This window comes from Scyliorhinus torazame, chromosome 2 (assembly GCF_047496885.1).
Source record: "Scyliorhinus torazame isolate Kashiwa2021f chromosome 2, sScyTor2.1, whole genome shotgun sequence".
Classification (NCBI taxonomy): Eukaryota; Metazoa; Chordata; class Chondrichthyes; order Carcharhiniformes; family Scyliorhinidae; genus Scyliorhinus; species Scyliorhinus torazame.
In genome coordinates this window covers 352,897,203-352,922,733 of record NC_092708.1, presented here as the reverse complement: position 1 = coordinate 352,922,733, position 25,531 = coordinate 352,897,203, and the positions used below count along the sequence as shown (strand labels likewise).

Here is a 25,531-nt window from a genome sequence, read left to right as displayed (position 1 = left end):
TTTTTGTTTTCCTTTTATATATGTACTTTTATTTTAAATTCCTATCATAAAATGTCCTTCAATGCCTTATGTCATGAATTTGTTTTTGTGTATGATGAAGTAGCTTTCAGCATCTATTACAAGTACAAAGTCACTAAACTTTGCATCCATATATATCTTTCATCTCCATACTGAGACAGGCTGAATTTGCACCTGATTGTTAATTTCTCTGGTGAAACTTTATTGTTGGTATTCATTGAGAATTCCCAAACAGGAATAATTCAGGAGTTATTTGCTGGAAACAATTAAGCAGATTTATTAAGAATGCATTTTTGACTTGACTGCAAATAGTTGATGGAGAACATCCCCACCATATACAATTTATAACAGTTGTTTCCTCCATCACAATATTAAGATGAGCTCCACCTGCCGTAATTAATCACACCCCCTTTCTATTTTTCCGCTTCAACATCATCTTAAATTTTAATCAGTTTCATTGAATTTTTTCAGAGTAGTAGAAGCGGAATTGACCTGCTCGCTTAGCTATTGTTTCTAAAAATGTTTAAAGTTCTCTTCCTCGACTTAAAAGATCAATTCAATTTTCAAAAAAGCAGTTCAGTAAGACCTTCTATTCGCAAGTAATTTAAATGGGCTTTCTGACCATTTTATTAAATTGTTGCAGATGCTTCTCTTTTTACTCATTACACAATTTTTTAAAAATTTGTTTTTACGGGATGTGGGCTTCGCTGACTAGGCCAGCATTTGTTGCCATCCTAATTGCCCTTGAGAAGTTGGTGGGGTGCTGCCTTCTTGAACCGCTGCAGCCCATGTAATGTAGGTACATTTACTGTGCTATTAGGGTGGGAGTTCCATTCAACAAATCATGGCTGATCTACTTCAACTCCCATCTTCCCATGCTATTCCCATATCCCTTATGACCCTTAATACAGAAAAATCTACCAAGTTCTATCTTGAATATACTCAATGACTGAACATCCACAACCCTCTGGGGCTGGAAAATTCCAAAGATTTGCAACCCATTTTGAGTGAAAACGTTTCTTTTCATCTCAGTTTTAAATGGTCGATCCTTTATTCTGATACTGTGACACTGGCACAATTTTCATTTTGAAAAATTAAACTCTTTTTGTTTAAAAATTAAACAATAAATTGTTGGCAATTTTTGTAAACCCTTGAAATTCTCTCTTATCGAAATATAAGGAAATGCAAGAATATGGTAGCATGTCTATTAGAACCTTCAAGAAGAACCATGATACAGGCATGCTTGTGGAGCTGACATCTGTTTATTGCAAACATTTGGTGTCTTTTAATTTTTTTAATCTATAATTTTAAGTACTGATAGATATCCAGAAAGAGCGACCTACATATGAACAGTTTCAACTGATGTAGCTAAAACTAAAAGCATGCTTTTCTATATTTACCAGTACTTACAGTATGCTTCACTCTAACTGTGCTTTTCTGTTATTTTTGTTTTGTTTTTGTATTGTGTTTTGTTTCTGGCCTTGGCTGTGATATAACTAAAAGGTGACTCTGCTGACATGTCAGGTAAGAAATCTAAAATATTTGGGCTACATCCTTCTCGTCCAACTACATCATGAAATGCAAACTACACTCTTATTGTTAAACTAATATTCTCTTGTAAAAAGGCTGTATGCACAAGAAGCGTTGATATTTGGTTTGATTGGTTAATTACCAATAATTAAATCGTTTGGCAAATAGTTTTCATGATGCATAAGGATCAAACATAATTCCACTGGAATCTTTGAAATAATTATTTTTCTATCTTGTTAAATTACTGAAGACTATATTCAATTTCCATTCAGGAGCAGACGGTAATACAATCTATAAGGAATTATAAAAATCACTGTAATTTAGCTAAATCATAGCTACCATGCTGGTAATAAATCAAAATAAATTGAGGGATTATGTAGCTTTGTGTGTTTAAAATATATCAAAAGTAAAGTAGAAAGTTGTCTGTCACAAAATTGTAGAACTAATTTGGTAAGATGAGCATTAACACTCAGAAAAGCAGATCTAAGGAGTCAAATATAAAACGTTGTTGCTTTTTGAGAAGTACCTTTGGGATGTTGCTATACAGTTTGTTGCAGCTGACTGGTATCAACATTTTGTTCTTTATATCAGGTATTTAGAACAATTAGTGTCTGTCAAAACAAGCCTTTAGGAGTAAGATTATTTGTTAGTGCACCTGGTGTAATAAAGCCAGCCCAATTTTCCACCTGTCACAGGCTAGTGATTCTCTTTGTCATGTTCCTCTTTGCTAGTCACACAGTTATTTACGTCAAATGCAATAACAAAATCTACTCCTTACTCTCGACTACAGGAACAGGTTACCTGCACATATAAAATGTTGGATTTGAACAAAATTGCTTTTTCCAATTAAACTGATGATTGAGCACACTGTACAGAAATGGAAATACAACATCTCGTGGATATTACATACAAGAACTGAATATATATGCAAAAATACTCATACACTTCAAAATTCAATGTTGCATTTGGTTTGCCATTTAGGACCCTCATCTTTTTGTTATTTCTGAGACTGAAATACTGGAACAGCATTCTAAAGTTTCAGATTCAATAAAGAGTGCGTGAATGCTCAAATGTAAGACCATTTAAGGTTAAAGGAAGGAAATTTTGCATGACCGTGTTGCCTTCCTGATGAGTATTTCAGTAATGTTTAGGGGTGGATTCTCCATTGTCTGACGCCATGATCAGGAACCCCGATCAGGCAAAGAATGGAATGTCCACCGAAAATCGGGTTTGGTGCACCAATCCCATGCGATGCTCCAATCCCCCTCCTGCGACCCAGCACGCGACTCGCCCTGCGCCGGGGACCGGAAGCCTGATTCATCATCCCCCCCCTCCCGCCTATATACCCTGGCCCCACAGTGGGAAATCCACTGGGCGGGCTTTGTTGCACGTTTGGCCAAACGTGGCCCTGATGTGGTGGACTCTGAGGCGGGACAAGGGGTTCCTTGAGGTGCCCCCCAAAGTCCATCGGAAGGTTCCCCCTCCACCGCTCAATGCAAATCCCCGCCCCCCCCCGACACTGAAAAGTAGGGGTATCCTCTCCCCCACCACACGAATAGCAGGTCATCTCATATCGTACACATGCATGTTGGTGACCTGACCCACTCCCCCAGAGACCACCATCAAAGACCCTTGCCTGAAAGCTGAAAAGCAGTCCAGGCAATACAGTGAAAGATTACTGCATTTTCACTTACCCTTTCCTAACATCTGTTGCCTCAGACAAAAGTATTTAAAGCAGCTGTTGTTACAAGTGTCAAGAGGTTTCCTCAAAAGGCAAGTACACTTGAAAGGGCTTCAAATCCCTTGACAGCCTTTGAAATACAAAACTCCCATTCAGTTTCACACCGCATTTCATTTCACTAGCCAGTGCACAGCAATACATTTCATTAGCCAGTGATTGGCAGATTCATTAGTCCAGAGACAGGTGCTGCATGGATTGTTTATTTATCTTTCCCTTCACACTTGAATGCATTTCAAGTACCCTGCTTGATGTTAACCACAATGTCTATAAATACTCTTGCTATGATTCACAGCTCCACTTCACATCAAAAAGGGCTGTGTTTTCACTGTGTGGGGGGTAGACTGGCCTTTTACCGGGATTCCAATGGCATCCAGCGAGCTCTCCACCATGCATATATTTGCATGGTTGATGAGAGAGACTCCGCTTCGAGTGCCAGCGGAGACCAGTCCCAATTCTGTGCTGAAGTGGGAAAACTTAGTCCCCAGAATGAAAACTTCAGGCCTTAATGTAGTGAAATATCCAAGTATCAAATTCATAAAGACTTACGGAGGCGTTATGTAGGGGGAAGACGTTAACAAGGTGTCTCCCGCTAGGATACCGTTTTGTTTTTTTAGCTCTTTTTGTCCTGTTTCTGGGAGTATTTTTGTTTAAAAACCTACTTGTGTATTGGAAATGCTCAAGAAGACTAGTAAGAAGTCTTACAACACTAGGTTAAAGTCCAATGGTTTAACTAGGTTAAAGAACAACCATGATCAGTTATTGTGAAATTTCATAGCTTTCAGGAAAAAGAGCGGGTCCTGAGAGTGGGCAAAGGACCATCGTGATTACAAATGGGAAGGCCACACCATCAGGTTTTATCACTGTGAGAGTGGAAAAGAAGCAGGCGACGTTCAACAAGGCCAAAACTGCCTTGTTTAAAAGTGGAGTCCGTTTTGGTGTTGTGTACCCGGTGCAGCTAAGAGTGACTTTTGAGGGGAAAGACTCTGATGTGCCATGAGTGGCGGATTCTTTGTAAAGAAAAAGCACAGGCTAGGTCGGTTCATTAAGGTTTTTGAGGCTTTTTTGGATGTTGGGGATAAGCATGTGGATATGGGAAATTTGGGGGGTTCCTTGTTCATGTTCGCATTTCTGTGTCCTTGTGGGTTGAATGTTTTGCAAGTTGAACTTGGATGGGAGGTTTTAATTCTATGGAGGGATTTTGATCTATTTGTTATAGCGGCTGTGATAATATATAACTCCCTGTTGAGGACTATGTTTTAAGGTTTTTTTTCACTGTGACCTTTTTATGTTAGCATTTTAATTTACACCGAGCGGAGTGAATATTCGTTTTTTTTGAGAGTTAGAATCCCCATTTGGCCCCGAGGAAATTTTGAAATGTATTCGGTTGGTTTGGACGGGTAAAGCTCCTGGCCCTAATAGCTTCCCCATTGAGTTTTATAAGATGCTTGCGGAACAATTGATCCCTCTAATTCTAGATATGTTTAATGACTCCTTATCCCAGGGTTCATTTCACACTTGTGCAGGCTTCGATATTTCCTTGATCCTTAAGAACAAAGTAAAGTCAAGCACAGGAACAGGCCCTTCGAGTCTCCAAGCCTGTGCCGACCACGCTGCCCGACTAAACTAAAATCTTCTGCACTTGCGGGGTCCGTATCCCTCTATTCCCATCCTATTCATGTATTTGCCAAGATGTCCCTTAAACGTCACTATCGTCCCTCTTCCACCACCTCCTCCAGCAGCGAGTTCCAGGCACCCTGTGTAAAAAAACTTGCCTCGTACATCTCCTCTAAACCTCTCCCCTCGCACCTTAAACCTATGCCCCCTAGTAACTGACCCCTCTACCCTGTGAAAATGCCTCTGACTATCCACTCTGTCTATGCCTTTCATAATTTTGTAGACCTCTATCAGGTCGCCCCTCATCCTCCGTCGTTCCAGAGAGAACAAACAGAGTTTATTCAAACTCTCCTCATAACTAATGCCCTCCATACCAGACAGCATCCTGGTAAATCTCTTCTGCACCCTCTCTAAAGCCTCCACATCCTTCTGGTAGTGTGGCGACCAGAATTGAACACGATACTCCAAGTGTGACCTAACTAAGGTTCTATACAGCTGCAACATGACTTGCCAATTTTTATACTCAATGCCCCGGCCAATGAAGGCAAGCATGCCGTATGCCTTCTTGACTACCTTCTCCACCTGTGTTGCCTCTTTCAGTGACCTGTGGACCTGTACACCTAGATCTCTCTGACTTTCAATACTCTTGAGGGTTCTACTATTCACTGTATATTCCCTACCTGCATTAGACCTTTCAAAATGCATTACCTCACATTTGTCCGGATTAAACTCCATCTGCCATCTCTCCGCCCAAATCTCCAAACGATCTAAATCCTGCTGTATCCTCTGACAGTCCTCATCGCTATCGGCAATTCCACCAACCTTTGTGTCATCTGCAAACTTACTAACCAGACCAGTTACATTTTCCTCCAAATCATTTATATATACTACGAACAGCAAAGGTCCCGGCACTGATCCCTGCGGAACACCACTCGTCACAGCCCTCCAATCAGAAAAGCACCCTTCCATTGCTACTCTCTGCCTTCTATAACCTAGCCAGTTCTGTATCCATCTTGCCAGCTCACCCCTGATCCCATGTGACTTCAGCTTTTGTACCAGTCTGCCATGAGGGACCTTGTCAAAAGACTTACTGAAGTCCATATAGACAACATCTATTGCCCTTTGTGACCTCCTCGAAAAACTCAATCAAGTTAGTGAGACACGACCTCTCCTTCACAAAACCGTGCTGCCTCTCGCTAATAGGTCCATTTGCTTCCAAATGGGAGTAGATCCTGTCTCGAAGAATTCTCTCCAGTAATTTCCCTACCACTGATGTAAGGCTCACCGGCCTGTAGTTCCCTGGATTATCCTTGCTACCCTTCTTAAACAAAGGAACAACATTGGCTATTCTCCAGTCCTCCGGGACATCACCTGAAGACAGTGGGGATCCAAAGATTTCTGTCAAGGCCTCAGCAATTTCCTCTCTAGCCTCCTTCAGTATTCTGGGGTAGATCCCGTCAGGCCCTGGGGGCTTATCTACCTTAATATTTTTCAAGACGCCCAACACCTCGTCTTTTTGGATCTCAATGTGACCCAGGCTATCTACACACCCTTCTCCAGACTCAACATCCACCAATTCCTTCTCTTTGGTGACTACTGATGCAAAGTATTCAGTTAGTACCTTGCCCATTTTCTCTGGCTCCACACATAGATTCCCTCGCTTGTCCTTCAGTGGGCCCACCCTTTCCCTGGCTACCCTTTTGCTTTTTATGTACGTGTAAAAAGCCTTGGGATTTTCCTTAACCCTATTTGCCAATGGCTTTTCGTGACCCCTTCTAGCCCTCCTGACTCCTTGCTTAAGTTCCTTCCTACGTTCCTTATATTCCACACAGGCTTCGTCTGTTCTCAGCCTTCTAGCCCTGACAAATGCCTCCTTTTTTTTTTGACGAGGCCTACACTATCTCTCATTATCCAAGGTTCAAGGAGGGAGGGATTATTTTGTGTATTTACAGCCAGATCCTACCAGCGCTGTCGTCTCCATTGGATGAGGTGAAGGTGAAATGGAAGGGTGAATTGGGTCCTATTTTGGATGATGAGATGTAGTGCGAGACTTTTTGTCAACTCCACGTCCTCTTGCGCTCAGTTTAGGCCGATCCAATTCAAGGTGGTGCATGGGGCTCATTTGACGAAGGCGAGGATGAACATTTTCTCTGGGGCGGAGGGCAGGTATGAGCATTGTTCCCGAGGGCCGGCTAACCACATTCATATGTTCTGGCCTTATCCCAAGTTAGTGAGCTTCTGGGTCTCCTTCTTTAGCACCATGTCAGAGATTCTTTATGTTTGTCTGGAGCCATGTTCATTGGTGGCCATTTACGGGGTATCGGCCTCGCCGGTGCTGCAGACATGGTGAAGGTGAATGTCCTCGCCTCTGCGTCGTTGATAGCCCGGAGGTGAGTTCTGCTTGGGTGGTGATCTCCTACTTTGCCCAGTGCCTCGGGTTGGTTGGGTGACCTCATGTCATTCTTACATTTGGAGAAGGTCAAGTACGCCATTAGGGGATCAGTAGAGGGGTTCGACCTAAGATGGCAGCCATTCATTTCCTTTTTTAAAGAGTTAGTCACTGTCAGTGTTTAAGGGGTTTAGTTTAATGTTGGGGGGCTAAGTTAATTGTGGTTCTTAATTGTTTATTATGTTTTTTGTGCATTGTAACTTGAACTAACTGTTTTATATTCCGTTTACACTGAAACATTTTCAATATTTTTTTTTAAAGTACCAAATTCCAATTGGACATCATTGGAAATAAAACAAAAAAATCCAGAGTTAAACATTTTACTTTTAGAAAATGAGCAGAATTTCACAACATGTGACAATTACAAAACTTGTTAAACTGGCTGATCGTCATTACTATACCAAATCTCTCTGTACTGTCACCTCAAGAATCTATGATTCTGGATCTGGAGGTCAGGAAAGAGTAATAACGTTATTTCTTTCTTGCACTGGTGCAAGATTGATGTTGGTACAATGACACCAGGTTGTAGATTTTATAAAGCTGATTAAAGCATTTTGTTTCTCAGGTACCGCCCCATTGATTCATATTTGGGACGCCACAACCAAACAGACACATTCGGTGCTCCGTTGTTACCATTCAAAGGGTATCTGCTGTGTCAGTTTTAGTGCCACAGGCAAACTCCTTCTCTCAGTCGGGCTGGACCCTCAATACACCATCACTGTCTGGAGGTGGCAAGAAGGTGAGATGGATTCAGAAGATGACAGAGGAACACCAATGATTATTTAATTTATCTTGTCATTACATTTTTATGGGTCAACAGATAAACTGCTTTTGAATTTAAAGAAACTTACAATAAGAATAATAAAAGAGAAGTTCAAACAGCTGCATTAACATATCATTAATTTTAAATGCCAATCAGATTTGAAACTTAAAAGACTCTAGGCGGGATTCTCCGTGAATCGGCACAATGGCCCGAACCCGGCGCCAAAAATGGCGCAAATCACTCCGGCGTTGGGGCGCCCCGAAATGTCACTAATTCTCCAGCTTGGAATGGGCAAGCAGCGGCGTGATGCCATTCGCGACGGCGTCACCCGTCACTGACGCCGCGTGACGTCGCAACACAAAAGACCGTTTCACCCCCCCCCCGCGTCGCAGCACAGAAGACTGCCCCCCCCCACGTCACAGCACAAAAGACTGCCCCCCCCCCACCCCCACGTCACAGCACAAAAGACTGCCCCCCCCCCCCCACGTCACAGCACAAAAAACAGCCCACCCCCCGGAGACCCGTCAAAATGGCCGCCCGCCGCGCATCGCCGATGTTCCAGGAGCGGGACATTGAGGTGCTCCTGGACGCAGTGGAGCAGAGGAGGGAGGCCCTGTACCCCGGACACAGCCGCAGAGTCGCACCACACCTCAGCCGGCGCCTGTGGAGGGAGGTGGCAGAGGCCGTCAGTGCCGTGGCTGTGACAGCAAGGACAGGCGTCCAGTGTCACAAGAAAATCAATAACCTTATCTGAGGGGGGTGTATATATTTGCCGTGTTTGCTTTGTGTTAAGTCGGGGTGTTAATTTATTATTTATGCACAGGGAGAGGGTTGCTTTTTTTTTTTGACTGTGTTTTGTGCTTAACCCTGTTGGGTTACTTTTTCATTTTGTTATTGATATTCTGTGAAAACCTTAATAAAAATTATTTTTTTTAAAAAAGATCAATGACCTTGTCAGGGCAGCCAGGGTGAGTACCCCACCTCCGATGGGCGGCACAGCCCTAGGTGCAACTGACATGGCTGCACCCACCCATGCAGGCTGCAGTGGCAGGATGGGTTGTGAACCTCTGCCAACATACACACAACCGCTGGTCCACATGTATATGTCTGCCTAACACTGTTGCCCTTTATCCCTGCCACCCTCCCGCCCCCCCACAGGAGAAGCGCGCTCACAACAACCGGGAGCGTGAGAGGACCGGAGGCGGTCCACAACTGCGACCACTCATCATCTATGAGGAGAGGGCCCTGGAACTTGCAGGCAGACCCGAGGACAGGGAGGTTGTGGATGCAGAGGTCGTGGGCCCACCACCAAGTGAGACCCCCCACTGCCTGCCCCCCTTCCCCCATATCCTCCTTATCCCCCACATCCCCTTTCCCCCATGTCCCCCTTCCACCATATCCCCCCTGCCCCATATCCCCATCTGCGTGTCTAACCACGCATGCTGTATTGTGTATTGCAGGACAAAAGGTCGACCCACCCGTCCCCGCGGATGGCGAGCGCCCCCAGTACGATCCAGGGCGGCCACGAGCCAGGGACAGACCCGGCCCATCAGACATACAACGCCCCCAGGACGATCCAGGGCAGCCACGAGCCAGGGACAGACACAGCCCATCAGGCATACGACGCCCCCAGGACGATCCAGGGTGGCCACGTGCCAGGGACAGACCCGGCCCATCAGGCATGCGACACCCCCAGGACGATCCAGGGTGACCACGAGCCAGGGACAGACCCGGCCCATCAGGCATACAACGCCCCCAGGACGATCCAGGGTGGCCACGAGCCAGAGACAGACCCGGCCCATCAGGCATACGACGCCCCCAGGACGATTCAGGGTGGCCATGAGCCAGGGACAGACCCAGAGCACCAGGGAGACGACGCCCCCATCTAGTGCGAGTGCGGCGACGTCGGTGGGCCAGACCCAGCGACTAGGGGGGCAGCCACAGGAACAGGCCCCCGTTGCAGCCGACCCAGGACACATCTACCCAGGACACACCTACCCAGGTCACACCCACCCAGGCCACTGACGCCCAGGACACCGACACACAGGACAGTGACGCACAGGACACTGACGCCCAGGACACCGGCGCCTAGGTCACTGACGCACTGGACACCGACGCACAGGACACTGACGCACACGACACCATCACACGGGACGGATGGACAAGAATCACCACTCCAGGGGACCCTGGACTTCGGGTCGGGTGAGGAGCATGACACTACACCACTGCTATCTCCTACACCCTCCACCATCGCAGAGACTCTCACCTCGGTTGGGACACTAACTGGTGCGCACAACACAGCCGTCCCGGTACAGCAGGTGGAGGCAGGAGGGGCCGGGCGGTTGGAGGCAGCCCGGTGCAAGCAACCATCTGCTTCCCAGAAGGGTCCCGGGTTCCTGGAGTTACCACACCCACCCATAGGCCCGATGCAGTCACAGACCAAGGGACGATCGAAGGGGATGATGGCCAGCTTGTGGCAGCTGCAGACGCAGGTGGAGGAGTCCACCCGCGTGCAGGAGCAGGGAGTGGTGCCGGTCATACGTGCCACCCAGGCCGAAACCGCACGGGTGGCGTCCGTGGTGGAGGCAATGGGTGCGACGGTGTCAGACATGGGTCGCAGTCTGCAAGGCTTGGGGCGTTCCGTGCGGGCAGCGTCTGTGGCCCAGGACATGGCTGCCCTCTCACAGGAAGCCATGAGCCAGAGCCAGCAGCAGACCGGAGAGGCATTCAATGTCGTGGCCCAGTCTCAGCAGGTAATGGCCCAGTATCTGCAGGCCATCGCTGAAGGCATCGCGCCATTGCCCAGGTGCTGGCCGGCGTCGCCCAGACAGGGATGGCCAACTCCCTGAGCTCCATGGCTGCAAACTTGCCCTTGTTGATACCAGGGCGGGCCTCTAGGACTGTCATCACCAGGTGTCGGGGGGGGGGGCGTCGGATGCGCGGTCCGTTCGCATCCCCGACCCATGTAGAGGCCCGGGGGCTATCGGGCACCCCGAGGGAGGAGGAGGTGCTGGGGCCCATTCTGGGTCCCCTGTAGGGGAGGCCCCCGGAACACCACAACACCTCGGACTCCCCCCCCCCCCGTCCCAGGTGCATCTGGTGGGCAACGCGTAGGACAGGCTGGCAGCTCGCCATCCCAGTCGCCCGAGCCGCAGCCTGGCCCATCTAGGCTGGGCCACCCCAGGAAATGGCCGCCAAAGGGGTCCCTAGTCACAGGGCAGGAATCACAGGAGTCCACCTCCAGTTCTGCTGTACCGTCTGGGGAACCACCTAAACGTAGTCATAGGGCCCGTAAGGCCAAAAAATTAGCCACTGAGTAAGATGGCACGGGTGCAGGGCACAGATTAGTTATAGGGACTAGGGCACCTGTATGAACTGTTTGTTATTAAAATCACTTCCACACCTACTGCCTTTGTGCTCTGTCCGATGCATGTGGGGGTGTGGTTTGAGGTGAGCGCCAGTTTGTGTGTGTGAGGGGTGATAGAACGTCGGCCTCAGGTGAGTGTGACCTCCCTCCCCCCGGGTCGCCCTTGCCATTCCCCCGGGCAGACGACGGGACCATGCGCTGCAGTGTCACGGCCGCATGCAGGGACGGTCCGGGTGGAGAGTGGTATTGTGGCCATGGGTCAGACATTGTCCAACGATGTAGAGGCCAGAGCTCATCGCAGAGCGGGTTGTCATCATCCTCCATGGCCTGCAATAGACACGCTTCTACCGGCGACCGTGTGAGCCCGGCCCGTTATGCCGCAGGTGGATGTGCAATGGAGGGGTGGTGTGCATGCGGGTGGGGTGAGGGTGGTTGGTGGTGGATGGGTAGGGTTAGGGTGGTAGGCTGGCTGGTGGGTGGGGTGAGGGTGGTAGGCTGGTGCCGTAGTGTGCAGTCTGTGCCCATACTCGACGATTCCCACGTCCACCTAGTCCGTGAACTGGGCAGCAATCGGCCTGTCCCGTGCCCGCTGGCCCAGCCGGTAACGGTGGGCAGCCTCCCGTCCATGTCCAGCCCGTCTGTCCTGACCATTGCCCCCATCCTCCTCATCTGGGGAGGCCTGCGCCTTGTCTTGCTGCTCCGCCCCTTCCCCCTCCTCTGCCTGCAGCACATCGCCCCTCTGCTGGGTTATGTTGTGCAGGACGCAGCAGACCACAACGATGCGGCCGACCCTATCTGACGGGTACAGGAGGGCCCCTCCAGAGCGGTCCAGGCACCTGAAGCGCATCTTTAGCAGCCCAAAGCACCTCTCTATCATATCCCTGGTCGCTGCATGGGCTTCGTTGTAGTGGTTCTCCGCGTCAGTCTGTGGCCTCCGTATAGGCGTCATCAGCCACGACCGCAACGGGTAACCACTGTTGCCCAGCAACCAGCCCCTCAGCCAGGGCAGGCGTCCCTCGAACATGGTGGGGATGAAAGATTGCGCCAATACGAATGAGTCATGTACACTGCTCGGGTACTGGGTGCAGAAGTGCAGGATCATCATGCGGTGGTCGCAGACCACCTGAATGTTCATGGAATAGGTCCCCTTCCTATTCACGAACACGGCCCTGTTATCCGCAGGTGGCTGCACAGCGACGTGCATCCCATCGATCGCTCCCTGGACCATGGACATCCTGGCCCCGCAGCGAAGCCCACTGACCGGGCATCCTGGCTGGCCCGGTCCACAGGGAACTGGATGTAGCGGTCCGCAATAGCATATAGGGCGTCTGTCACTGCACGGATGCACCGATGCCTGCGAGATGCCAGACAGGTCTCCACTCGGCGCCTGGAATGACCCCGTGGCATAAAGGTTCAGGGCCACTGTAACCTTGATGGCCACGGGAAGAGGGTGTCCTCCCCCAGTGCCAGGCGTGCCATCAGGTGGCAGATATGGCCGACGGTTTCCTGGCTCATCCGGAGTCTCCTGCATGCTCGGTCCGTGAGGTCCTGGTACGACAAGCGGGGCTGGTACACAGGGGGCCTCATCGGGCGTCTCCGTCGCCGTGGCACCACCACCACCTCCTCCTCGTCCTTTCGGGCGGGCGGCCCTCCAGCCTGGGCTCCTGCCACCTGCCTCCCTGCAGCACGCTCCTCTGCGGCAGCCTCCGCCGCTACCCTGGCTCGCTCTTGCTCCTGCTCCCCCAGGGCAACATCTAGAAGTGCGGCTCCCGCCGCGGTGGCCAACATTGCTGGGTGATGACCAAACATAACAGCCTGTGGGGGTGGGGGGGGGGGGAGATAGACATGTCATTATTGCCCATATCCCTCCCCCTCCCCCCCCCCTCCCCCCTCTGCAGCCAGGTGCCATGCGCTGCATGGTCGTGACTGTTGGAAGCTGGCACCTGGCCAGGCGGCCAAACCCTCTTCCCCCCCCCCCCCAGCACGCTCGCCCCCAACCCCACTCCGCAGCACAGGCCCTCTCCTCCCCGTCACTCGCCCTCTCCTCACTGGCATGCGCCCTCTCCTCTCCGGCACTCGCCTTCCCATCCCCGGCACTCGCCTTCCCATCCCCGGCACTCGCCTTCCCATCCCCGGCACTCGCCCCCCCCTCCCCAGCACGCCGCCCCGTACCCGGCACGCACCCCTCTCCTCCCCGGCACTCGCCCTCTCCTCCCCGGTACTCGCCTCCCCCCTCCCAACCAGGCACGCGCCCCCCAACGTTCCCCCCCCACCCTCCCCAAACCCCCTGCCCTCCCCAAACACCCCCCCCCCCCCCGGCACGCACACTCCAACGGGTCCCCACCAACTGCGGCTGTGCCGTCACTTCTCCTGCGGCCGCCCAACGCCGAGCCCTACCTCCGCGCTGGCCAGCGTCTACCATCACGACTGGTTGACGTCGTTAAATAGGTGGTTTGATTAACCCCGACGTGACCCATGGTCTCATTGGCGGGACTTCGGCCCATCCGACCCGGAGAATTAAGGCGGCCCCGGGTCCCATTGCGTCGCCCCGGTCCTCGCCATTCTCCCAGGCGGGCGGCGCGATTCACGTCGACGGGATTTTTGGGGGGCCGGAGAATTCAGCAGCAGCCGGGGGTGGGATTCACGCCGCCCCCCGGCGATTCTCCGACCCGGCGGGGGGGTCGGAGAGTCCCGCCCTCTGAATGCTAAATACAAAATATAATTGCAATTCATTTCAGAATGTATTTTCTTTTGCATCTACTTTATCTGCCTTTGTCCCCTAGGTATCAAAGTTGCCAGTAGAAGTGGTCACACCAAAAGAATTTTTGTTGCAGAATTCAGGCCTGATTCAGACACTCAGTTTGTGTCAGTGGGGATGAAACATGTACGGTTTTGGACCTTCGCTGGCAAAGCTTTACAGAGCAAAAAAGGCAACTTAAATTCTATTGAGGATGCCAGGATGCAAACAATGCTAGCTGTAGCTTTTGGAGCTGTAAGTACCTTTATTTTAAACCTACTTTTAAAATATATTTAATCTTTCATGGGATATGGACGTTGCTGGCAAGAACAACTTTTGTTGCCTGTCCCTTGATCTGAGTGTCTCGCTTGGCCATTGCAGAGGGAAGCTAAGAGTCAACCACATAGCTGTGGGTCTGGAGTCACATGTAGCCCAGATCAGATAAGGACGGCAGATGGGCTTTTATGACAATTGACAACAGTTTTATGGTCACTATCACTGAGACCACCTTTTAATTTCAGATTTCGTTGAACGCTTGTCCCCAGAGTATTAGCCTGCGCCTCTAGATTACTAGTAATTCAGGGACATTACCACAACACCACTGTCTCCCCCACTTATATAGATGTATGTTAAATTATTATTTAAAGCTGATTCAAACCAAATATAAAGGTCTCCCGCATTGTTTTATAAGGTAGGCATTAAAACCTCTTAAAAATAAGTTACGACTTCCTGTTGCGGCGATGACCAGCTAAGCCGCACGTTTCGGCGGCTCCAGCTCCAACGGACCTTCGGGCTCTTTTAAGAGCCCCAACGGGAAATTTTCGCGCAACGAAACCCGGTGTGGGGTGAGTTAATAGGGAGTCCCCCCCAACGAAAGAGGAAAATATCGGCGGCGGCGGCTGCAGCACGAGGAATCCTCGAAGTTAGGGACAGAAAGGAAAAAGAAACAAGATGGCGGCGGAGAAAGCCCAGGCGACATGGGGGCCCGATCAAGACGAATTTTTAAGAAGGTGTGTGGAGCTACTAAAGAAGGAGGTGCTGACCCCGATGCTACAGGCAATTGAGGGGCTCAAGGAGGCACAAAGGACCCAGGAGACTGAGCTCCGCGTGGTGGAGCAGAAGGTGACGGATAACGAGGACGAGATCCTGGGCCTGGCGGTCAAAACACAGACGCACGAGGCGCTCCACAAAAAGTGCATTGAAAGGATTGAGGCCCTAGAAAACAGAGCACGAAGGAAGAATCTTCGGATTCTGGGTCTCCCTGAGGGAGTGGAAGGAGCAGACTGCGGGGCTTACGTGAGCACGATGCTAAGCTCGCTGATGGGAGCTGAGGCCCCTTCGGGCCCCTTAGAAGTGGAGGGGGCACATCGGGTCCCGGCGAGGAGACCAAAAGCGGGAGAACCACCTAGGGCGACAATCGTGCGATTTCACCGCTTCAACGATAGAGAAGTGGTTCTAAGATGGGCCAAGAAGGTACGGAGTAGTAGGTGGGAGAATGCAGTGGTACGGGTGTACCAGGATTGGAGTGCGGAGGTGGCGAGAAGGAGGGCGAGTTTTAATCGAGCCAAGGAGATGTTACACAAGAAGAAGGTGACGTTCGGGATGCTGCAGCCGGCACGACTATGGGTCACGTACCAGGAGAGACATCACTACTTCGAAACGGCGGAAGAAGCATGGACCTTTATTAAAGAGGAGAAATTGGATCGGAACTGAGGGACTGATATTACAGGGAAATGTTACTGTCGATGTATATAGAGAAATAAATTGGGAAGGGGGGTGACACTAAGAAATGTGGGCGCCGGTGGGGGGGGAAAGAAGGGACATAGGCGGAGGATGAGGAATGGGAGTGGGGTGGGAAAGGGAGCTGCGCCACAAGGGGCAGGTCAGCTACAGAGATGTTCCCGCGCCAGAAAGATAATGGCGGGAAGACAGGCGCAAGGTAGATGGGAGTTCCCCACATGGGGGTGTCAAGGAGTGAGCAGGAGAAGCCGGGGTCAGTTGAAGTCAGCTGACTTGCGGAAGTAATATGGGGGGAGCAATCACGCTAGAGGGGGATCTAGTGGCAGGGGGTGGGGGGGGGGGAGCATAACTGGGTTGCTGCTGCAGAAATCAAAGAGGAACTGGCTGAAGAAAGGGTGGTCGGGGCTGGAATGCGACACCTGGGGAACGAGTGAGAGCGCGGAATCGGGATATGGGACTGGCCTAGAGAAGGTGATGGCTAGTCGACACGGGAAGGGGGCAGGTAGTCCCCTAGTGAGGCTGATCACGTGGAACGTGAGAGGCCTAAATGGACCAATTAAAAAGGCCCGAGTGCTCGCGCACTTGAAAGGACTGAGGGCAGACGTGGCTATGCTCCAGGAGACGCACCTGAAGGTGGCGGACCAAGTTAGGTTAAGGAAAGGATGGGTGGGACAGGTGTTCCATTCAGGGCTAGATGCAAAGAACAGAGGGGTGGCCATACTGGTGGGGAAACGGGTAGCATTCGAAGCAAGGAGCATTGTAGCAGATAGTGGAGGCAGATATGTAATGGTGAGTGGCAGGCTGGAGGGAATGGAGGTTGTGTTGGTTAACGTATATGCCCCAAACTGGGACGATGCGGGATTTATGAGGCGGATGCTGGGACGTATACCGGACCTGGGGGTAGGAAACTTGATATTGGGAGGAGACTTCAACACCGTGCTGGACCCAGGGTTAGATAGATCCAGATCTAGGACCGGAAGAAGGCCGGCAGCGGCCAAGGTGCTTAAGGGGTTTATGGACCAAATGGGGGGAGTGGATCCATGGCGATTTCTTAGACCGAGGGCCAGGGAGTTCTCCTTCTTCTCCCATGTTCATAAAGTGTACTCCCGGATAGATTTTTTTGTTTTGGGAAGATCGTTGATCTCGAGGGTGGAAGAAGCTGAGTATTCAGCCATAGCTATTTCAGATCATGCCCCACATTGGGTGGACCTGGAACTAGGAGAGGAGAGGGAGCAGCGAGCACTCTGGCGATTAGATGTGGGACTGTTGGCGGATGAGGGAGTCTGTGGAAGAGTGCGGGGATGTATCGAGAGGTACCTGGAGGCCAATGACGACGGGGAGGTCCGAGTGGGAGTGGTATGGGAAGCACTAAAGGCGGTGGTCAGAGGAGAGCTGATCTCCATCAAGGCCCACAAAGGGAAAACAGAGGTCAAGGAAAGGGAAAGACTACTGGGGGAGATCTTAAGGGTGGACAGGGAATTTGCGGAGATCCCGGAGGAGGGACTGTACAGGGAGAGACGACGACTCCAGATGGAGTTCGACCTTCTGACCACCAGGAGGGCGGAGGTGCTGTGGAGGAAGGCGCGGGGGTGAGGTATGAATATGGGGAAAAGGCTAGTCGCCTGTTGGCCCATCAGCTGCGAAAGAGGACAGCGGCGAGGGAGATAGGGGGAATTAGAGACGAAAAGGGAGCTATGGTGCGGAGAGCAGGGAAGATAAACGGGGTGTTTAAGACCTTTTACGAAAGACTTTATAGGTCCCAACCCCCGGAGGGAAAAGAGGGGATGCGGCAGTTCCTGGACCAATTAAGGTTCCCGAGGGTGGAGGAGCAGGAGGTGGAAGGCCTGGGGGCACCAATTGGGGTGGACGAGGTTATCAAGGGGCTGGGGAATATGCAGGCAGGGAAGGCTCCGGGACCAGATGGGTTCCCGGTGGAATTTTACAGAAAATATGTGGACCTGCTGGCCCCGCTATTGGTGAGGACCTTTAACGAGGCCAGGGAAGGAGGGACTCTACCCCCGACAATGTCGGAGGCGACGATATCGCTAATTTTGAAGCGGGATAAAGATCCGCTGCAGTGCGGGTCTTATAGGCCTATTTCACTATTAAATGTGGACGCCAAATTGTAAGCAAAGGTGCTGACATCGAGGATAGAGGACTGTGTCCCGGGGGTGGTGCACGAAGACCAGACAGGGTTCGTAAAGGGGAGACAACTAAATGTCAACGTGCGACGGCTATTAGGGGTGATAATGATGCCCCCAGTAGAGGGGGAGGCAGAGATAGTGGCGGCAATGGATGCAGAGAAGGCATTTGACAGGGTGGAATGGGAGTACCTATGGGAGGTGCTAAGGAGGTTCGGGTTCGGGAACGGGTTTATTAGCTGGGTCAAACTCCTTTATGGGGCCCCAACGGCAAGTGTGGTCACGGGTCGGCAAAGATCGGAGTATTTCCGACTATACAGGGGAACAAGACAGGGATGCCCGCTATCTCCATTGCTGTTCGCGTTGGCAATTGAACCACTGGCCATGGCGCTGAGAGACTCCAGGAAATGGAGAGGGGTGATTAGAGGGGGAGAAGAACACCGAGTGTCGCTCTACGCGGATGACCTATTGTTGTATGTGACGGACCCAGTGGGGGGGATGACGGAGGTCATGCAGATATTGAGGGAGTTCGGAGATTTCTCGGGATATAGGCTTAACATGGGGAAGAGTGAACTTTTCGTGATACACCCTGGGGACCAGAGTAGAGGGATAGAAGGCCTGCCTCTAAGGAAAGTGGAAAGAAACTTCCGATACCTGGGGATTCAGATCGCCAGGAGCTGGGGAGCCTTGCACAGACTTAATCTGACACGATTGGTAGAACAAATGGAAGAGGACTTCAAGAGGTGGGACATGCAGCCACTGTCGTTGGCGGGCAGAGTGCAGGCAATTAAGATGATGGTCCTCCCGAGGTTCCTATTTGTATTCCAATGTCTCCCTATACTAATCACTAAGGCCTTCTTTAAAAAAATAGACAGGAGCATTACGAGCTTCGTGTGGGCAGGGAAAGTCCCGAGGGTAAGGAGGGGGTTCTTACAACGTAGCAGAGACAGAGGAGGATTGGGGCTGCCGAATTTGGGCGACTACTATTGGGCCGCCAATGTGGCGGTGATCCGTAAATGGATGATGGAGGGAGAGGGAGCGGCGTGGAAAAGACTGGAGAGAAAGTCCTGTAAAGGGACGAGTTTAGAGGCGCTGGTGACGGCGCCGCTACCGCTCTCACCAAAAAAATTTACCACGAACCCAGTGGTGGCGGCAACATTAAATATCTGGGGACAATGGAGGCGACAGAGAGGTGTGTTGGGAGCCCTGGTGGGGTCCCCAATCAGGAACAACCATAGGTTTGCCCCAGGGAGGATGGATGGAGGATTCCAGAGCTGGCACCAATTGGGAATTAGGAGGGTGAGAGATTTATTTATAGACGGGACGTTTGCGAGCTTGGGAGAGCTGGAGGAAAAGTATAAGCTGCCCCGGGGAAACTTTTTCAGGTATATGCAGGTGAGGGCGTTCACAAGACAACAGGTGAGGGAATTTCCATCGCTCCCGCCACATGGGATCCAGGATAGAATGCTCTCGGGGGTGTGGGTCGGGGAGGGTAAGGTGTCAGAGATATACCGAGAGATGAGAGAAGAGGGGGAGGAGCTGGTGGGCGAACTAAAAGGAAAATGGGAAGAAGAGCTCGGGGAGGAGATAGAGGAGGGTATGTGGGCTGATGCCCTAAGCAGGGTAAATTCCTCTTCCTCGTGCGCCAGGCTTAGCCTGATTCAATTTAAGGTGCTACATAGAGCACACATAAGGGGAGAAAGGTTGAGCAGGTTCTTCGGAGTGGAGGACAAGTGTGGGAGGTGCGGCGGAAGCCCGGCAAACCACACACATGTTTTGGTCGTGCCCGGCACTGGAGGGGTATTGGAGGGGAGTGACGGGAGTGATTTTGAAGGTGGTGAAGGTCCGGGTCAAACCAGGCTGGGGGTTAGCTTTATTTGGAGTTGCGGATGAGCCGGGAGTGCAGGAGGCGAAAGAGGCCGATATCGTGGCCTTTGCGTCCCTAGTAGCCCGGCGTAGGATTTTACTCATGTGGAAGGAAGCGAAACCCCCCGGACTGGAGGCCTGGATAAACGATATGGCGGGGTTCATAAAACTGGAGCAGAGGACGTTTGCGCTGAGAGGATCGGCTCAAGGGTTCACCAGGCGGTGGCAGCCATTCCTCGACTACCTAGGGGAACGTTAGAGGGAAGATAGATGACCAGCAGCAGCAACCCAGGGGGGAGGGGGGGGGGAAGTTTTACTTTATGTTAATTGAGTAGTTTACCATGTTGGTTAATTACGTGTTATTAGACTGTGGTTATTATGTTACATGTACTGTTAAAAAAAAATTGTTTTTCTTACGTTCAATGTGTAAGGGGAAAAAATTGTGATCGAAAAATTTTCAATAAAATATATTTAAAAATTAAAAATAAAAAATAAGTTACAAGCCTCCCATGAATAAATGAGTAACAAGGTCAGAACACAAATGGTTTTCTGTAGACCATTGCTACGAAGACATGTTTTTGTTTATCTTGTATGTATTTCATTGGAAAAATTTATTTCATTTTCTTTAGAAATTTTTATTTTGTACACTTGAAGGCTTGCTCGATAATTGGTGGGTTCCAGAAATAGAGATGCCATTCTTATTTATAATTTACTGCTCAAATCGATACGGTTCTAAACATTAATATTGAGTTGCATTGATTAATTAAATATACAGTACATTATAATGACACTTAAACGTACACTGAATGCTGCGGTTACAACTGAACCTGCATAGTTGAACTGGACTCAAACATATTACAGTTCTAAGCACAGAGGGCTGGAATCTCCAGTTTCCCAGCTGTGAGTTTCTCGGTCAAGTGCTGTTCGCTGGTGAGAGGATTCTATCATCCCGCCTCTTGTCAATGGGATTTTCCATTGTAACCACCCCAAGCCGCCGCAAAACCTGCTGGCGGGGGTGCGTTCCCCTCAGGAAAAGTGAATTGCAACAACCAGAGAATTCAGGCCAGTATATTATGAATCCAAATATACTTGCTATAAACGGACAGTTTTTATACATTCCTCATATTCTCTATCCATGACAATCCACACAATTCTGCTTTACTTAATTATTTACAGGTTCAAATACAACTCTATGGGCAGGGTCTTACTAGAATTTGGCAAAGTGTCAGGTTCAAACTCAAACCTGACATGTAACTCTCTAGCTGCACAGACCAGTTTTCCCTCACAATCTTGAGCCTCATTTCTAAAACAAAATGGGCCCCCAGTGGCTCTACTTACCTCTGCACCCCCGGAGGGATCACCATGACTACCTCACACCTTCACATCTGGTCATACCTGTTGTAAACAGTATGAATATTTTGAGAGGGGGGATCATTTGGTTGGGGGGTGTGTGCTAATAGCCTTTAAATGCACTCAAATTTATTAATATGAGGTTCACACCCTTACTTACCAGCCCTTTGTTTCATTCTTAACTATTGAAAAGGATAATGTAAGCTCACAAAAAATCCCTCAACAAGATAATTAAAGGCTTTCATGGTATTAAAATCTTTGTTGTATAGAGTTGCTAAGTGCATCATTATTACAATGATTTGTTTCTTTTCAGTTACTTCGTTAAAACCAGTCTGTCTTCTTGCAGAATAATTTGACGTTTACGGGTACCATCAGTGGAGACGTGTATGTTTGGAGGGAGCATATTTTGGTTCGAATTGTAGCCAAAGCGCATAATGGGCCTGTTTTCACCATGTATACCACATTACGAGATGGCCTGATTGTAACAGGAGGGAAAGAAAGACCGTGAGTAAAAAGATACATTGGCAACTCATTACTACATGTTTAGTCCAAGAATAAGCAGTGATGACCTCCTTATTTATGCATGTTGAAATATGCAAGATTTATTGGTTCACATCAGTTGATATTCTTATTTTGTACAGTTGAAGGCTCAGTCTTGAATTGCTGGGTTCCAAAAATGTCATACTATGGCCTTGCTAGAGATGGGGTTTTTATTTATAATTTGCTCCTCAAATCAATAAGGATCCAAACATTAATTTTAAATAATTTTCTCTTCTCTTATTGTTACAACTCTGACTGAAATTTTATAAAATACTTCCAGCTGTTTAATTTAGAGTTATATCTGGATACTGTCCATTAACTTCACCAAGATCATGCAGATGTGCTATTCACTTATGCAGCCACAGTATACCAATGACCTTTGGTCAGTCAAACACAAGTGGAAATTGAGAGTTTAATTTGCTTCAAAAATATCACAAGGTGGGACAGAATGCGCTGAGTTTAGGAGTATTTCTGGGATTAGCATAGTTTGTGATAACAGGGATGAGCCTACAGTATGAAAACAACTGATTTGATGGGTAGAAAATCAGTCCTGCTGAAGGATTTAAAGACTTGAGGCACTTTAAAGGGGTAAGCATCATTATTTGTGAAGCAGCATTTCTGTAAGCATTTTAGAAGGACTTCCCTGTTTCTACCACCGGAGTGGAGTAGAAGGATGCAGCACCATCACATCCGCCGTCCATGGAAGTTCCCAACAAGAACAGTATGGAATGCTGTGAGCAACAGGACAAACATGCCGAGTTTTTTTTAAAAACTGGCCTTCGTGGATCAGCAAAATAATCCCAGATCCAAAGCATGCATGGTACTTTAAATTATGTTGTTCTCTCACTGCCTTAAATTACATTCAGCATGTGCCATGGGGTACCCATAAAGTTCAGCTTACACAGAGCATCATCAGCCTTTCTCTCCAAATTTTCCTTTGCTCGTACCTTTTTAAAAAATATATATTTATTAAGAATTTTTTAACAAAATTTTTCACCCTTACAAACAACCCACCCCCCCAGGAACAAAAAGAAAGAAAGCTCACATAACAAGGCATGAACATGGTAAATCGATATGATACAGAGCTTTGTACATTGGATTCCTCCCGTACATGTCAGTTTTCCGGTTCATTCATGTATTTTCTTGCTCGAATGTCCCCCAAATAAACCCCCCTTCCCCCTCCCTCCCTCCTCCTCCCCCCCCCATGAAAGATATCCCCCCATCCCCCCTCCCCCCCTGGGTTGCTGCTGCTGCTGACCGACCTTCATCTAACGCTCCGCGAGATAGTCTAGGAACGGTTGCCACCGCCTGTAGAACCCCTGGGCAGACCCTCTTAAGGCAAACTTTATCCTCTCCAACTTGATAGACCCTGCCATATCATTTATCCAGGCCTCCACGCTGGGGGGCTTCGCCTCCTTCCACATTAGCAAGATCCTTCGCCGGGCTACTACGGACGCAAAGGCCAGAATGCCGGCCTCTTTCGCCTCCTGCACTCCCGGCTCGTCCCCTACTCCAAATAGTGCTAGCCCCCAGCTTGGCTTGACCCGGACTTTCACCACCTTAGATACTGTTCCTGCCACTTCCCTCCAGAACCCCTCCAGTGCCGGGCATGACCAAAACATGGACATGGTTTGCAGGACTTCCTGAGCACCTCCCACATCTGTCCTCCACCCCAAAGAACCTACTCAGCCTCGCCCCCGTCATATGCGCTCTATGAACCACCTTAAATTGTATCAGGCCAAGCCTGGCACACGAAGAAGAGGAATTAACCCAACTTAGGGCATCAGCCCATAGCCTCTCCTCAATCTCCTCCCCCAACTCCTCCCATTTACCCTTCAGCTCCTCTACCAAAGCGTCCCCCTCTTCTTTCATCTCCTGGTATATCGCCGACACCTTGCCCTCTCCGACCCATGCACCCAAAATCACCCTATCTTGAATCTCCTGTGCCGGGAGCAACGGGAATTCCCTCACCTGTCGCCTCACAAACGCCCTCACTTGCATGTACCTGAAAGCATTTCCCGGGGTTAGCCCAAACTTTTCCTCCAGTTCCCCCAGGCTCGCAAACGTCCCATCAATGAACAGGTCCCCCATTCTTCTAATCCCTGCCCGATACCAGCTCTGAAACCCCCTGTCCATCCTCCCTGGGACAAACCGATGGTTAACCCTGATCGGGGACCACACCGAGGCTCCCATTGCACCCCTATGCCGTCTCCACTGGCCCCAGATCTTTAGTGTTGCCGCCACCACCGGACTCGTGTACCTTGTCGGCGAGAGCGGCAGCGGTGCCGTCACCAGCGCCCCCAGGCTCGTTCCTTTGCAGGACGCCATCTCCAACCTCTTCTATGCCGCCCCCTCTCCCTCCATCACCCACTTACGGATCATCGCCACATTGGCTCCCCAGTAATAGCCACCCAGATTCGGCAACGCCAACCCTCCTCTGTCCCTACTGCGCTCCAGAAACCCCCTCCTTACCCTCGGGGTCTTATTCGCCCACACACACCCCATAATGCTCCTGCCTACCCTCTTAAAAAAGGCCTTGGTGATCACGATTGGAAGGCACTGGAACACAAAAGGAAACCTCGGGAGGACCACCATTTTGACCGACTGCACTCTCCCCGCTAGCGAGAGCGGCAACATGTCCCATCGTTTGAAGTACTCCTCCATCTGCTCCACCAGCCTCGTCAAATTAAGTTTATGTAGGGCCCCCCAACTCCTAGCTATTTGGATCCCCAAGTACCAAAAGCTCCTTTCCGCCCTCTCCAACGGTAGATCGTCTATCCCCTTTCCTGGTCTCCTGACTGTACTACAAAGAGCTCACTCTTCCCTACATTGAGCTTATAGCCCAAAAAATCCCCAAACTCCATTAGAATCTGCATGACCTCCACCATTCCCTCCACTGGATCCGCCACATACAACAACAGGTCGTCTGCGTAAAGTGACACTCGATGCTCCTCTCTCCCTCGGACCCCCCCCCTCCATTTCCTAGACTCCCTTAATGACATGGCCAAGGGTTCAATTGCTAATGCAAACAACAGGGGGGACAGGGGGCACCCCTGCCTCGTCCCTCGATACAGCCGAAAATACTCCGACCTCCGCCAATTCATCACCACACTCGCCACCGGGGCTCTGTATAGGAGCTTAACCCAGCTAATAAATCCTCCCCCGAACACAAACCTCCGCAGCACTTCCCAGAGGAACTCCCACTCTACTCGGTCAAAGGCCTTCTCCGCGTCCATAGCCGCCACTATCTCCGCCTCTCCCACCGATGGCATCATTATCACGTTTAGGAGCCGCCGCACATTGGTGTTTAGCTGCCTGCCCTTTACAAATCCCATCTGGTCCTCGTGAATCACCCCCGGGACACAGTCCTCGATCCTCGTAGCCATCACTTTTGCCAGCAACTTAGCATCCACGTTGAGGAGCGAGATCGGCCTGTACGACCCACATTGCAGTGGGTCCTTATCCTCCTTCAGGATCAAAGAGATCGTCGCCTCAGACATTGTCGGGGGCAGGGTCCCTCCCTCTCTTGCCTCATTAAATGTCCTCACCAGCAACGGGGCTAACAGGTCTACGTACTTCCTATAGAACTCAACCGGGAACCCATCCGGTCCTGGGGCTTTCCCTGCCTGCATACTCCCCAGACCTTTAATCAGCTCCTCCAACCCAATTGGTGCC

General features: G+C 50.2%; 1 protein-coding gene across 6 annotated transcripts in view; it reads left to right on the top strand.

Moving 5' to 3' along the window:
- Window positions 1–25,531, top strand: part of LOC140403495 (echinoderm microtubule-associated protein-like 5) — a 415,808-nt gene that overhangs the window by 326,850 nt on the left and 63,427 nt on the right. For 3 of the 6 annotated variants that reach the window (XM_072491449.1, XM_072491467.1, XM_072491421.1), the window contains 4 exons: window positions 1,522–1,542; window positions 7,918–8,091; window positions 14,266–14,474; window positions 21,663–21,820. In XM_072491449.1, coding sequence (XP_072347550.1) covers window positions 1,522–1,542; window positions 7,918–8,091; window positions 14,266–14,474; window positions 21,663–21,820 — 562 coding nt within the window. The remainder of the gene's footprint in view (window positions 1–1,521; window positions 1,543–7,917; window positions 8,092–14,265; window positions 14,475–21,662; window positions 21,821–25,531) is intronic. The other 3 variants (XM_072491458.1, XM_072491431.1, XM_072491440.1) reach the window with 2 other exon arrangements.